General features: G+C 43.5%; 1 protein-coding gene across 1 annotated transcript; it reads right to left on the bottom strand.

The window, feature by feature from the left end:
• Window positions 1–6,180: 6,180 nt before the first annotated feature.
• Window positions 6,181–12,476, bottom strand: CUNH3orf56 (chromosome unknown C3orf56 homolog). The gene is made up of 2 exons (XM_032269243.1): window positions 11,130–12,476; window positions 6,181–7,777 (listed from the first exon to the last, which is right to left on the bottom strand). The coding sequence occupies exon 2, from the start codon at window positions 7,680–7,682 to the stop codon at window positions 6,933–6,935; it is 750 nt and encodes a 249-aa protein (XP_032125134.1). The 5' UTR covers window positions 7,683–7,777; window positions 11,130–12,476; the 3' UTR covers window positions 6,181–6,932.
• Window positions 12,477–13,997: the final 1,521 nt, after the last annotated feature.

The raw sequence follows: 13,997 nt of genomic DNA, 5'->3' as shown, positions 1-13,997 counted from the left end.
AATGCCAGATATAGATGATGGGGAGGAAGGCAGCAAATCACACTGCCATGTGTGTACCTATGCAATAATCTTGCATGTTCTTCACATGTACCCCAAAACCTAAAATGCAATAAAAAAGGAGAAAAAAATATATAAAAACTACTAATACACAAATGAATGTGATAAGCAAAATGGTAACTCCTTTACTACTCCTTTGAAGTCCCAGGAGACTGGGAGCTGTGGCTCAACGCCTGTAATCTCAGCACTTTGGGAGGCTGAGGCATGGGATCAACTGAGGTCGGGAGTTCGAAACCAGTCTGACCAACATGGAGTAACCATGTTGTTACTGTCTCTAATAAAAATACAAAATTAGCCAGGCGTGGTGGCGCATTCCTTTAATCACTGCTATTCGGGTAGCTGAGGCAGGAGAATAGCCTGAACCCGGGAGACAGAGTTTCCAATGAGCAGAGATTGCACCGTTGCACTCTACCCTGGGCGAGAACAAAGCTCTGTCTCAAAAAAAAAAAAAAAAAAAAAAAAAGAAAAAAAAAAAGTCACAGGAACAGGTTATTATAGGTGATTTTTTTCAAACTCTCTCATAAATAGACTCCAGAAATTTCAGAGGAAAAGTTTTGAAATTTAGTTTTTGAATTCAAAACTGGTAAGGTCAACACAAGAAACATAACTACATTCTTTTTCTCTTACGTAAAATATTCTACATAACACATCAACAAACCAAATGCAAAATATATTGCAAAATACGGTCTGATTTAGTTTACATCAACAATTACAAGGATGAGCAACACAATTCACTACATTATTAGACCGCAGAAGATAAAGTGATTAATACAAAATGATAGTAAATAAAAGAAAAATACTTTGATAAATTTCAACACACAACACATCTCTCTCTAAATAACTGAAAGATCAGGAAACTAAAAGATATAAAAGATTTAAACCACACAGCAACTTGATCAGAACTCTTCCATATATGGACATATAAAGAACTCTGCAATGAACATGTACTTAACAAGTTTATAAAATTTACTAGGTTTATAATAACTATCAGTTTCAAAGAATTGGTTTTATATTACATTTTCAAGGAATGGAATCAAGTCACCATGAGTAATAAAAAAGTACCTTAATAAACATGTTGTTATGAGTGTCCACAAGCCTTTGAACATTTTCTCCTGTTCTGAAAGTTGTCCAAAGTGTTTAAGTCTTTGTGACTTAGAATCCCACAAGGAAAAAAAAAATGAAATGATACTTTCAGGAAACTCTGCTGACCTAGGAAAAAGAGTCAGCAAAAATATCCTTTAAAATAAATAGGAGGCACAATTAAGATGTTTCCAGTCAAACAAGCTGAAACAATTCCTCGTGATTCAAAGCATGGAAGTAGTTCTTCAGGCTGAAAGAAAATGATTCCAGGCAGAGACATGGAGATTTGGGGAGGAAATAACGAGTGCTGCAAAGGGAAATAGACGAGTAACTGTATAACAGTAATGGCTATAAGGCTCAAACAATAGTATCTTGTGAAGCTTCCAACTTAAATAGAAGTAAGGCATTATTATAGGGCAAAAGCAGAGGGAATAATGGAGTTAAATAAAGCTGTTGGAAGGCTCATGCATGATTTGGAAAGTGGTGGAATACAAAGAAGGCTGTAACACATCAAGGGTACTATTTTAATCTAGAGCAACCACCAAAAGAATAATACATGAATGTCTAAATAGTAATAGAGGAGATACAATGGACTAATTAAAAAATACTTTGAATTTTATGAAAGATGGCAGGAAAGGAGAAATAAAGGAACAAAGAGCAGAGGGAACAAAGAGAAAACAAATAGTGAGATGGTAAACTTAGGTCAATGATAGCAGTAATTCTGTTAAATATGAATGGTGTAAACAATCCAGTTAAAAGACAGAGACTGTCAGACTGGATTGAAAAAACCAAACCATCAACCTGCTGTTTATAAGACAGGTAAGAACACAAAGTGATTGAAAGTAAGGCAAGCACCAACCAAAAGTACGTGAGCAGTGATGTTATAACTAATGGATCACAGGCAGTTACAGATTTCTTTGTTCTTTCTCCACCCTCACTGCTTCATTTGACTAGCCTGAAAAGGAAAAGTAAAATGAATATATTATCACCTTCACAAAACTAATGTTAACATTAGAAGCAGTGAAAGATGTCAAGTGGGACATCTTATAAAAAAAGACAAATCATCCTTTGTCCCAAATTTGTTAGACACCTAATAACATAACTTAAAAAATATAAAGCAAAACTCAACAGAACTAGAAGGAGAAATAGAATAAGTCACAATCAGAGTTGGAGATTTTAACTCTCAATAACTGATGAAACAAGAAGATAAAAAAGCAATATACATTTGAACAAAATAATTATCCAATTTCACCTAAATGACATGTACGGAATATTATACCCCTAAATTGCAGAATTTTTAAGTACATGGGAAAAGGTACTGAAATAGATCAAAGCCAAGAGACAACACATTTCAAAAACTAATTTGAAGTAAAAGGTAACACAATAAACCTTCAAGAAAAAAATATAAAACTATGTCCATGACCTTGGGGTAGACAAAGCTATTAGGCCTTCCGAAGCACTACTCCAAAGAGAAAAATATTAATAAAAATTGGATATCCATAAAATTTAGAACTTCTATTGATCAGCAGGTACCATTTAAAAAGTAAAAAGCCATAAGCAATACTCGTATCTGACAAAACATACATGTATAGAATAAGTGCACACACACCACTTACCCCACAACCAACCTAAGGAATAAAGCATCTGGGATAGTCACTCCACAAAATAGGATCTACAAATGGCTATGTGATCTATCCTAGGTTTAAAAAAAAAAAAAGCTATCAAACATCGTACATTGTTGGGGCAACTGGGAATATTTGAATATGTTCTGAATAACAGACATTAGAGAATTATTAATCTTGTCAGGTGTGATAATAAGTGGTAGTGTAGGAGAATGCTCTTATTTTTTAGAGGTGCATAAGGAAGTGTCAGACATCTGTGATTTACTTTCAAATGGTTTGACAAATTGATAGGCAGCCCTATAAATGGATAATCCATATGCATGATACTATTTGTAAGTGTATTTGTTTGTGTGAATAAAGACTAAGAGATTAAATAAATGTTGTAAAGTATTAACAATTGTATAGAGATGGGGGGTATATGGGTGTTCTATTACTCCTTAAAATTCTTCAAATAAAAATGTGGAAATGCAATTACAGTAGTTCCCCCTTATCTGAGGCAGGTATGTTCCAAGACCCCCAGTGGATGCCTGAAGCCACAGATAGTGCTGAACCCTATATACACTTTTTCCTATACATAACTATGATACAGTTTAATTCATAAATTAGGCACAGTAAGATCAATAATAAAACTATATGGTGTAATAAAGTTATGTGAATGTGGTCTCCCTGTCTGTCTCTCAGCATCTTATACTACAGATCTCAGCAACCTCAGCATACTATTTTTTTTTCTTTCCTTATTAAGTGAAGAACTTTCACCTTTTTACTTAAAGGACACACTTTATAGTTTCTCTTTGGCCTATGTGAATTGTCGGCAGCACTCCTTTGGCACCTTGGGGCCGTCATTAGGTATAACAAGGGCTCCTTGAACACAAAGGGAGCTACCACCTTTGTGGACCTGATAACTAAGAGGACTGAGTGACTAACAGGCAGGTGATGAAGCCAGTGTGGAACTCTGGACAAGGCAGGCTCCATTTTCAGGGCAGGACAGAGATCTGATTACACTACATAGAATGGTGCCCCCTTTAAGACTTAGAAATTGCTGATTTCTGGGGGTTCTAGTTAATATTTTCAGAACAAAGTTGACTGTGGGTAACTGAGACCTCAGAAAGCAGAACTGAGGATAAGGAGGGACTGCTGTATACTTCAGGAAAGCCATGAAGAAAATGTAAAAACAGATTACGAGAGGGAGCAGCCCCACACATCGTCCCAGCTCCCTGCAAGCAGCTCTCGCAGGCTCTGCCCCAGTTAGCAAGTGGCTTTGGGGGCTCTCTGTTCCTTGTTGGGTGTGGGGGAGCTCAGCCTGTGGTAGACATTAGCAGCACCAAGGGGCCACCCAAGTGTTTTTGGGACACTGTGGGAAGCAGTGGTCGAGCAGCCCAGCAAGCCGGGCTGCCCCCATCCTCCACAGCCCCTGGGGAGCCAGCCGTGTGTGCATCTGTCATTGACAGTCTCCTATGTTTGCTCAGTCCTTTGCAATCAGTGTAAAAAGGGAAAAGCATCTGGCACAAGCTTTGCTGTCCCCATCTAAGAACACGAAGTACATAAGGAAACCTCAGGCTGTGTAAAAGGCACTTGCAGAAACAGAACCATCTTGAGAAACCACCACTCTATAGAAGGCATCATGCAAAACACACAGCCTAGGAGAAAACTACAGAGAGCTGAAGGGGTGAGCTCCAGGCTGGAGAAATCAATTCCCTGGTGCTAATCTGAAGAGCTTCCTCTCTCCTTCCCAGCTGAGGGTCTCAGAGACCTGCAGCCCTGCCCCTCTGCACAGCCTCCAGGAACTTACACAGATGTCTTATCTCAGGCTGGGTTTTCCTGCGTTTCCCTAGGCTGTCATGTCCCAGAGACAGCAGTGGATTTAAGGTTAATTCAACCTTCTAACAGATCAATTATTTCAAATTCCAAAAGTAAACCAAGAAACTTGGCAATCTTTCTATTCCCTTCACAACGTATTTTTGATGATTTCTCTATCACCATCAGCATAAGATCTGCAATAGATATACAATCATTGCCATCAACAGATTCAAGTTTTGTTCAAAGTGCTTCTGGATGAAGCTATAGTTTTTTGGGTAGTGTACAAATTATTGGTATATTAATATTATAAGTGCATAACTTCCATACTAATTCTCTACCAATATCATATAAACATTAATTCTCATTAGTCCATTATAACAGCAATAACTAGAATAGTAATTGGACTATTATATAAATTCTTTATGAGGCATTTTAAACTACAAACAATTTTGGTTTGTCAGCCTTTAATAAAATTTACCTGATTTTCCTTAACAGTGATTGTTCAAAAAGATATACAAATAAGAATATCATATAACTGCAGGATATATTTTAGAGTGGTATACTTAGAGGGAATTTTATAGCCTTAAAAATTTGTAACAGAAAAGAAGCCTAAAAATGAACTGGCTGTCATCAACTTTAAGAAGTTACAAAAGAAATAATAAGCTCACAAGAAGAAGATACTTCAAGACACAGAATCAATGAGTCAAAAATAGATACTAATAAAACAGAAAAATCCATGGGAAAATTTTAATATGTACACTATTTGAAAAGAAAAGGAGTACAGCCATTATAGAGAACAATATAGAAGTCCCTGAACAAAATAAAAATAGTACTACATGATCCAGCAATGCTTCTTCTGGAAATGTACCCAAAAAAGATGAAATCACCACCTCATAAAGATACCTGTACTCTCATGTTCACTGCAGAATTATTTACAATAGCCAAGATAAGGAAACAACCCAAATGCCTATCAATGGATGAATGGATAAATATGATTATAGCCATATATATAATGGATGTAGAATATTATTTAGCCTTTAAAAAGGAGATTGTGCCATTTGCCATAACATGCATGGGGCATGCTGAAATAAATGAAGACACAGAAAAAAAATATTGCACAGTTTCCCTTATATGTGGACTATTAAAAGAGAACAAAGAGCTAAAATACAGAGATAGAGAATGGAGCAGTGGTTCCCATGGGCTGGGAGTGGGGAAACTGGGATATGTAAGTCAAAGGATACCAAGTATAGGTAGGCTGAGCAAGCCTACAGCTCTAATGTACAGCATGAGGAATAAAGTTAATGAAATGGCATTGTACTAGGGGTTTTTGTCAAATAAGTGTACTTTAGCTCCTCTTGTCGCCAAAAAATGTAACTGTGAGATGACAGATGTTAGTCTGCTTCACTATGGTAACCATTTTACTATCTGTACGTATCCCATAACATCACGTTGTAAACCTCAAACACAAAATTGTAAAGAAAAATGGAATACAGCCCATAACAATAGTAAGAAATAATAGTATGAAAAACATGCTAATAAATTTGAAAACAAACTCCAAATACACTACACATATATGCAGATACGGCTAGGTCTTAAACTAATGAATGAAAAATTGAAAACAACATTTATAGCACAGTATCATTTATTTAAAAATTTTAAAAGCATGTACCGTACATCTTACTGGTGTGTGCATTACTCCAGAGGGTGCTGAGGGGGTGAGGAGTGAAAAGAGCACACCCACAAGGACCCAAGGGCACCAGCACTCTGAACAAGTCAGCATTTCCTACTCCATGTATACTGGAACAAACAGGTTTTGGAAGCCTCTAGGCAGAGCCTACAGCTAGTGCTCACTGGATTCCATGGGTTCTAAAGTGCCTAAGTGTGTGGTTCCCTGGAGGACAGACCAATGCTGGAAGAGACAGCGGCAGGCCCCGCAGTGTGGCCAGGGATGCGGGGGTCCTGCTGAGGGTCTTTGCTGAGGAGGGGCCAGAGAGAGTCCTGGGCTGGCGGGTGGCACCAGTGCCCAAATACTGAACCTGGAGGCTTATTCTAACTGAGCACCTCTGCACGGTGGGTTGAGCTTAAATATGCTCATTTTACAAGGTTGCATGCATGCATGTTTGAGGACTTACAGCAAATCTACCAGAGGGCTGGCCCAGGACAGTCTGGGGAGGAGAAAAGGTGCCAGTATCAGGGTTGAAGGGCAAACAGAAAAACAAGAAAGTGAAGAGAAAGACCAAATAGAGGGGCCTTGCATGAGTCCAGGAGGTGTGCTCTGTACTGAAGAATAGCAAACAACTCACTTCTGAGACTCTTCCAAAAACTAAAAGTCCACCCAGACTTGTCTCTGATTGTTAGGTGGGTCTGGAGGGCTGATCAGCACTCAAAGAGGCGGCGGCGAGCCCTGCAGGGTGAGCGGGGGGAGGAGGAGCTGGGGCAGCCGGGGTCTGACTGAGAATCTTCAATGGGGGAAGGGGGCAGAGGGCGGAGCTCTGAGCTGCAGTGGGGCAAAGGTGCCCAAATACTGAACCTGGAGGCCCATTCTGAGGGAGGGGCTTGGCATCTCTTCAAGTAGGGAGCTCCTCTGGATAGCTCCCCAGCTGCAGCCATGGGGGCTGAGCTGTCTGGAGTCTGGTATCCCACCTGGGGACAGCGGCTGGAGATGGCCCCACCCAGAGTGGGAGAGGCCATGGAGTAGCTGGGTGGGAATCCCATGGGGATAGAAAATAGGTTGGGGGCCAAGGCATCCACGTACAGACTTCTCACGAGGGGGTCAAAGCTGGAGGTGCCCCTCCAATATGGCCACACTGAAGGCACCAAGGCAGCTGGAGGGGGATACCCCATCCAGAGATACCCACCATACAGCACCCAAGGGTAAGCCCAGAAGGCTGGGTAAGCTTGTGGAAAACATCCCATCCAGGAGTAGACGACAGAGGAAGTCCCCATGACAGGCCAGAGGGCTGGGTCAGTTACAGGCTGGGCTCCCAGGCAGGTGCAGGAGCCATCGGCAGAGCCCACAACCACCCAAGGGGCCATGGCTGCCAGAGTCCCATGGGCTTCCTTGGAGGCCTGGAAGGCACGGCAGACCTTCTGCTCTGCTTGTTTCTCTGATGCACCTGTGCTCATCTTAGATGGCCTGTGCCCTTCAAAGCTCCGAAGTGTCTGGCAAGTGTGCTCCTCTGCAAGCTGAGGCCACACGCACCTCAGGGGACTCCTAGTATCTGTGGGGTAGGCAGATAGCTGGTCAGAGGGCAGGGAGACCAGGTAGCTCAGGAGGGCTGGGAAGAGGGGAACAACTAGGGGTGAGGGGAGCCAAGGTCAAGGGGAAGAGGGGAACAACTAGAGGTGGTCAAGAGCCAAGGTCAAGGCATCTTGGAGGGAGGATGAGGAGCAGGGCATCCTGAGTAGGAGAGTGGCCTCTTCAGTGGGAGGGGTGCACAGCAGCCTTGTGAGGCATTTTCTAGGGACATCCAAACAAGTTCTGAATTCAGTTCCTCATGCCTCCCTCTGTGCAAGTCAGATACCAAAGACTGAAGAGTACTGATGGCCAACCCTGTTGGAGACCTGCTGGAGGGAGAGTTAAGATTCAGCAAAGCCCCCAAGCTGACTGATGAAGGAACAGCAAAGCCAGAAATCCACAGCAGTCCACCCCAGCACAGGGGCTGCTGAAGGGGCAGAGAAAGGTCGTCCTGGAGCATTTCATCCCTGACAGACGCTCACCCCACAAAGTAAGACCTCCCAAAACATTTCCTTCAAAGGATGCAGTGTCTGAACACAAGGCCTGACTGCCAATTTTCAGAGTGTTCTGAATGGTGTATTCAGCACCCACACCTGACACAGTGAGGACATGATAGAAAGGAATTGAAGAGATGATCAAGGACCTAGCGTCAAGGAGAGGGCATACCAGGTAGCACCAGGTGTTTTTCCCCAAAACGAAGGTCTCCAGAGGAATCACCTTGAAATTTGGAGCTGTTTCTGAAGAACTGATGCCCAGTACATGCTTTGACTGCCTTAGGTGACATAGGTGACAAGGATGGTGGAGGGGTCCCATGGCCAGGAGAGGACACACCCAACCCCAGCATCAAGGAGCAGAGGCTGGTGCAGTCAGGACCCCCGGGGACCTGATGGCTGGGGTCAGAAACAGCATGGAATGAAGGAGACTGAGGCACAGCTGACTGTCAATACCCACAACCTCCAGCCGGGTGAACAATGGGAGCTTGTATGAGAAAGGAACCAGCCAGGTGTCTCCAGAGTCCTTTTGGCAGATCCTAGAGGGAGGCTGCCCATTGGAGTCAAAAGCTGAGCAGATGAAGATACTGGGAAACCTTTCAGGGTACAAGTGAGGGCAGGGAGGGACTTCTTGGGGGCAGGGACACCAGTCAGATCATGATGGTGCCCCGGAACACCTGCCAGGACCCTCAGGGCAAGCATGGCAGGGAGCCTTTAAGAAGCTTCTCTACCAGTTTCATATTTCAGGAGCCTCTCTAGATCAGAAGGTGGACCACAGACAGAAGAAACCTGGCCTGGGAAAGGAAGAAAAACAGATGTGAGCAGGAGGAGAGGACTGTACCAGGCAGACGCTCAAGTTTCTGGCTTGAGCAACTGGGGTGTGCTAAAGAACCGCTCCCTGATAGTTATGTCTGTGTGAGTGGAGTGGGTCTGGTGTATCTCCTCTCCTCTACCCAGGCAGAATGCAGTCACAGGGGAACCTGGAGATCTGACAGTGATGCTCCCCCTCCTCTCTGCCACACGGGCTGGAGGACAGGTTTAAGGGAAGAGAGCACCAGCGCTCTTTATTCTGGCTGCGGTCCTGGACCATGAGAGGTGCTCAGGTGCGGTGTGATGCTCTGAAATGGAAGTTTAGGCAGGGTCAGGGCAGAGGGCCTGTGAGGCCGAAGCAGCATTTATTTCCTCCAGAATGGGCAGGGGACCTGGGGTGGAGGAGAAGCCAGGAGCCCCAGGGAGGGTCCTCTTGAGGGAGCTGAAGGACACACAATGACAGCCAGTGACAAGAAAGGAGCTTAGTGTTTCATAGATGCCTGCAGGGACAGAAGCTGAGGACCAGTGGTAGGAGGGCCCACTGAGATGCCCGCAGGACAGATGTGGACCACTGACCAAATTGCTCACTCAGAAATTTGAGGCAAAGACACCCTGGCCCCAGACTGCAAGAGCAACTCCTGGAAAAGGGGTCAAGAGGAAACCAGAATGCACTGAGAAAGTCTCAAGTACCCAAGGGTACCCATCTGAAGAGGAAATCCCTCTTCCCCAACTGCCCAAAGATGGGCTCTAGATGGAAAATAAGTTCAGTTCCAGGAAAGCACACCACATTGTATATACTTCTGGCCTGTGATACACATACCGTTGCTAGTTCAGAACATCCTCTAGAGCAAGCTTGTCCAACCTGTGGCCCAGGATGGCTTCGAATGTGGCCCAACACAAACTCGGTTTCTTAAAACATTACAGGATTTTTTAAAATAATATTTTTATGATTTTTTTTAAGTTCATCAGCTATCTTTAGTGTCAGTGTATTTTATGTGTGGCCCAAAACAATTCTTCTTCTTCCAATATGTCCTGTGGAAGCCAAAAGATTGGACACCCCTGCAAGAGTTAACATGTACAAATGCCTAGTCAGTTTCTCAAAAACTTAAGTCATATGATGGAAAAGGCCTTTTGTGCATGAGACTAAGACCAGAAAATACTGATAAAACTGACTATTTTAAAATTGAATGTCTGGTTTAAAAAAAAAAAAGTCCACAAATTTACCATGTTCAAAATCAAAAGACAAACCATAAAATAGAGGGAGCTATCTCCAACATGTGGCAGACCAGAGCTAATCATATGTCAGATACAGACAGCACTTGCTAGTCGGCGCAGGTACTCATCAACAATCCTGCCCCAGGGCAACCACAAGCAAGCCACAGAATCCCCTAGGCAAAATCATGTAAAAAGGTTACACTTGACCATGTTTAAAAAAATCAAATTACAAAAATGGAACTTGGATTTTTACAATGAATTTGCTAGAGAATAAAGCCCTATACTGGCTTTTCAAAGGATATGGAGAAAAACATGCTAGTTTTGTTGTTTACTCTTTGGGGGTTCAAGTCAGCAACAGCTATCAAAATGCAAAGCCTGATTTCCTTGTCTGAAGGAGCCAGACTGACTTCATCTGGGTCCCCTAGGGCGGGCCTGGGAGCAAAATGTTCAGGACACGGGTCCCCAGGGAAGAACACAGACCACATTAATCTGGGCCTCTACCCACATCTCGCAGCTGCAGAGAGTGGAGGGGTGATTCTGCGAGGGGGCAGGCAGGAGGGGCTGAGCCCGGGGCTGAGGGGAACAGGTTGGCGAGAACTGTCTCATAGGGTGGGTGCGAGGCAGAAACTTCCAGGCCTCCTGAACTGGAGAGAAGCAGGGAAGGGGCGGGAAGGAGGAGAGGGGAGATGCCCTGAGCCAGGTGGGAGAGGGCGGAGAGGAGAGCGTCAGGGAAGGTCCTCAGGCCCTCGCCTCCCCACCACCCCCCAGAGCCCCCTCAGCCATCCCATCAGGGTAACTTAGTTCTTTCTTGTGACTTACCCACTTGGTCTTTCTAGAACGTTTCTTTCCAGCGAAGTCCCTGGAGTAGTTGAGGTTTGTCAGCAGAGTTGAAATGCTCTCGTAAGAGGTCTTGGGGCTCCCTAGGCGCTGCCGTCCCCGGTTCAGGTGGCGGCAGGAGACCACAGAAGCGCCGTCCCAGGCTTTTACCCGAAAGCGCGCAGCCGTGGAGCGGGGCCTGGGCTCCAGGCGGTGGCCAGCAGAGGTCTTAGGACTCAGTCTCCAAGGTGTAGACGCCAGTGGGGTTGATTGGGTCAGCTGCTTATTCCAGAAATGAAGGTTGAGAGCTACACCAAGAGCGCAGAGGTGTTACCAGGGTCTGAAGGCCTGGGGTGGGAGGCCTGGGGAGGAGGCCTGGAGGCAGTAGCTTTCGGTGGAGTCTCCACACTAGGTGGGCCCCAGCCGTGCTAGGGGAGTGGAGCTCACGGGAGAGGGGATGGGAGGCCCACAGGTCCAGAGGGGAGGCCAGTGAGGCTGGAGCAGAGTGGACGTTTGGGGGAACGTAGAGCCAGACAGCAGATCTGCTATGCCTTCCTCCTTCCAGCGCCTTGTGGGTGGGGCAGGAGAAGCTTACTTCCGGGCAAGTAAGCTCCGCCAGCCGTTGCAATTTTCATCAGAAGAGTAGTGTGCTCAGCTGGGGCAGATCCTGCGTTTGCTGAGTCTGGAGCTTAAGCAATTGGGCCATCCCACAGGAAGAGAAGTCAAACCTTCCGAATGTGCACGCTACTTCGAGTGTGGTCATTCGGGTGTGCAGCTCCCAGTACCCCCACCCCCAACGTTTAAGGGAAACTTTCTCTGTGCTAGGATCTGTTCTGAGCACCTCTCAGGCATTTGCTTATTTCATCCTCACACCACCTTGGGAGACCCACATTAATGCAATGAGTGGGACCCAGAAAATCCATTTGCTTATCCAGAAGGTCACAAGAAGCCACAAAGTAGACACTGTAAAATATATACAACACAACTGATTGTCCCAGATGACCAGCAGCGGTCACTTCTCTCTGAGATTCCCAGCTGCCTCTGGGTGCTGATGGCATTGTGCCTTCCCTGCTGTTCAGCCCAGAATGGTCGTGACTCCCAATTGTCTGCAAAGACTTTAACATTCCTTCTTGCTTTCCTTACCTTTCCCCAGGCCTCTGAAAACAGTTCATTCATTAACATTCAGTGTTCTTCAATTAACCACTTGAATGTTCCACACTGTAACCTTGCCTGATATGCTTTCCTTGGTTCGTCAAAATGGTTTTTGCCTTGAATCATATTTTGTCTAAGACCACACTTATCATACGTGCTTTTTGTTGAGTTGTTAGTATTACTGTCAGTATTTATCTTTTTTTTTTTATTTGTTTGAGACAGAGCTTCCCTCTGTTGCCCCAGCTGGAGTGCAGTGGAGTGATCATAGTTCACAGTAGCCTCAAACTCCTGGGTGCAAGCAGTTCTCCCACCACAGCCTCCCAAAGTGCTGGGATTGTAGACATAAGCCAACAGCCCTGGTCAGTCCTTATCTTTCAATAAATAATTTTATTTCATTCATATTTGTTTACCTTAAATTAGTAAATCAATAGCTATATTCTCCCTTCATGGAAACAATATTCTTAGCACCATTTAAAAATTATCCTTTGAGTTAGTTTATGCCCTTTGCAGGGACATGAATGAAGCTGGAAACCATCATTCTCAGCAAACTAACACAAGAACAGAAAATCAAACACTGCTTGTTCTCTCATTAGTGGGAGTTGAACAATGGGAACACATGGACACAGGGAGGGGAACATCACACACCAGTACCTGCCGGGGGTTGGAGGATTAGGGGAGGGATAGCATTAGAAGAAATATCTAATGTAGATCACAGGTTGATGGGTGCAACAAACCACCATGGCACACATATATCTATGTAACAATCCTGCACATTCTGCACTTGTATTCCAGAACTTAAAGTATAATTTAAAAATGCAAAAAATAAAAATAAAATTCAAACACACACCAAATTATCCTTTTATATTTCCCCATATTAATTTCCCCTATATTAACGTCCTATATTAATGTTTGGAATATTACCTTGATCTTGTTTTATCATTTTTTAACCCATACTTATTTAGACTTACTAACAGCTTTCCCTAATGACTCTGTTCAACTGTTACATTTTGACTTACACAATTTCTTTCTTAATTTCCTTTAAAATTTTGATTCTATAATTTCTATAATATATAATTCATATAATTCTATAATTTATATTCTGTTAGTCATTCTCTGAGGATCTGTACATGGGAAAGTTTGGAAAGATTTTATATATAAAAACATAGTTTATTCTCAATTTTGATTGACAATTTGGCTGGGTATAGAATTCTAGGTTCAGAGTTACCTGATCTTAGCACTTTGAAAATAATGTTTCATTAACCTCTTGACTCCACTTTTGTTGCTGAGAACTGTGGTTTTTATCAGAATCTTTCTTTATAAATAGTTCCTTTTCCCATGTAACTAATATAAATTTTTCTTCATTTTTTCATATTTTGACATGTCCTTGGAATGTAATTATGATTTGTTTTTATTATATGGTGGTTTGTTCTGCTACACACTTGGAATGACCTTTCACTTTTGAAGATTAATGTCTTTCTTCAGTTTTATTTATTTATTTATTTATTTATTTTATTTTTTTTTTTTTGAGACGGAGTTTCACTCATGTTACCCAGGCTGGAGTGCAATGGCGCGATCTCGGCTCACCGCAACCTCCGCCTCCTGTGTTCAGGCAATTCTCCTGCCTCAGCTTCCTGAGTAGCTGGGATTACAGGCACGTGCCACCATGCCCAGCTAATTTTTTGTATTTTTAGTAGAGACAGGGTTTCACCATGTCTCTAC

This window comes from Sapajus apella, unplaced genomic scaffold (genome assembly GCF_009761245.1).
Source record: "Sapajus apella isolate SASKATOON/1434 unplaced genomic scaffold, GSC_monkey_1.0 scaffold190, whole genome shotgun sequence".
NCBI lineage: Eukaryota > Metazoa > Chordata > Mammalia > Primates > Cebidae > Sapajus > Sapajus apella.
Note: the sequence above shows the minus strand (reverse complement) of the source record. Positions and strands in the feature narration are given on the sequence as shown.

Coding starts and splice junctions, on each gene's coding strand:
- CUNH3orf56 (XM_032269243.1), bottom strand. CDS start 7,682: ATGAGCACAGGTGCATCAGAGAAACAAGCAGAGCAGAAGGTCTGCCGT.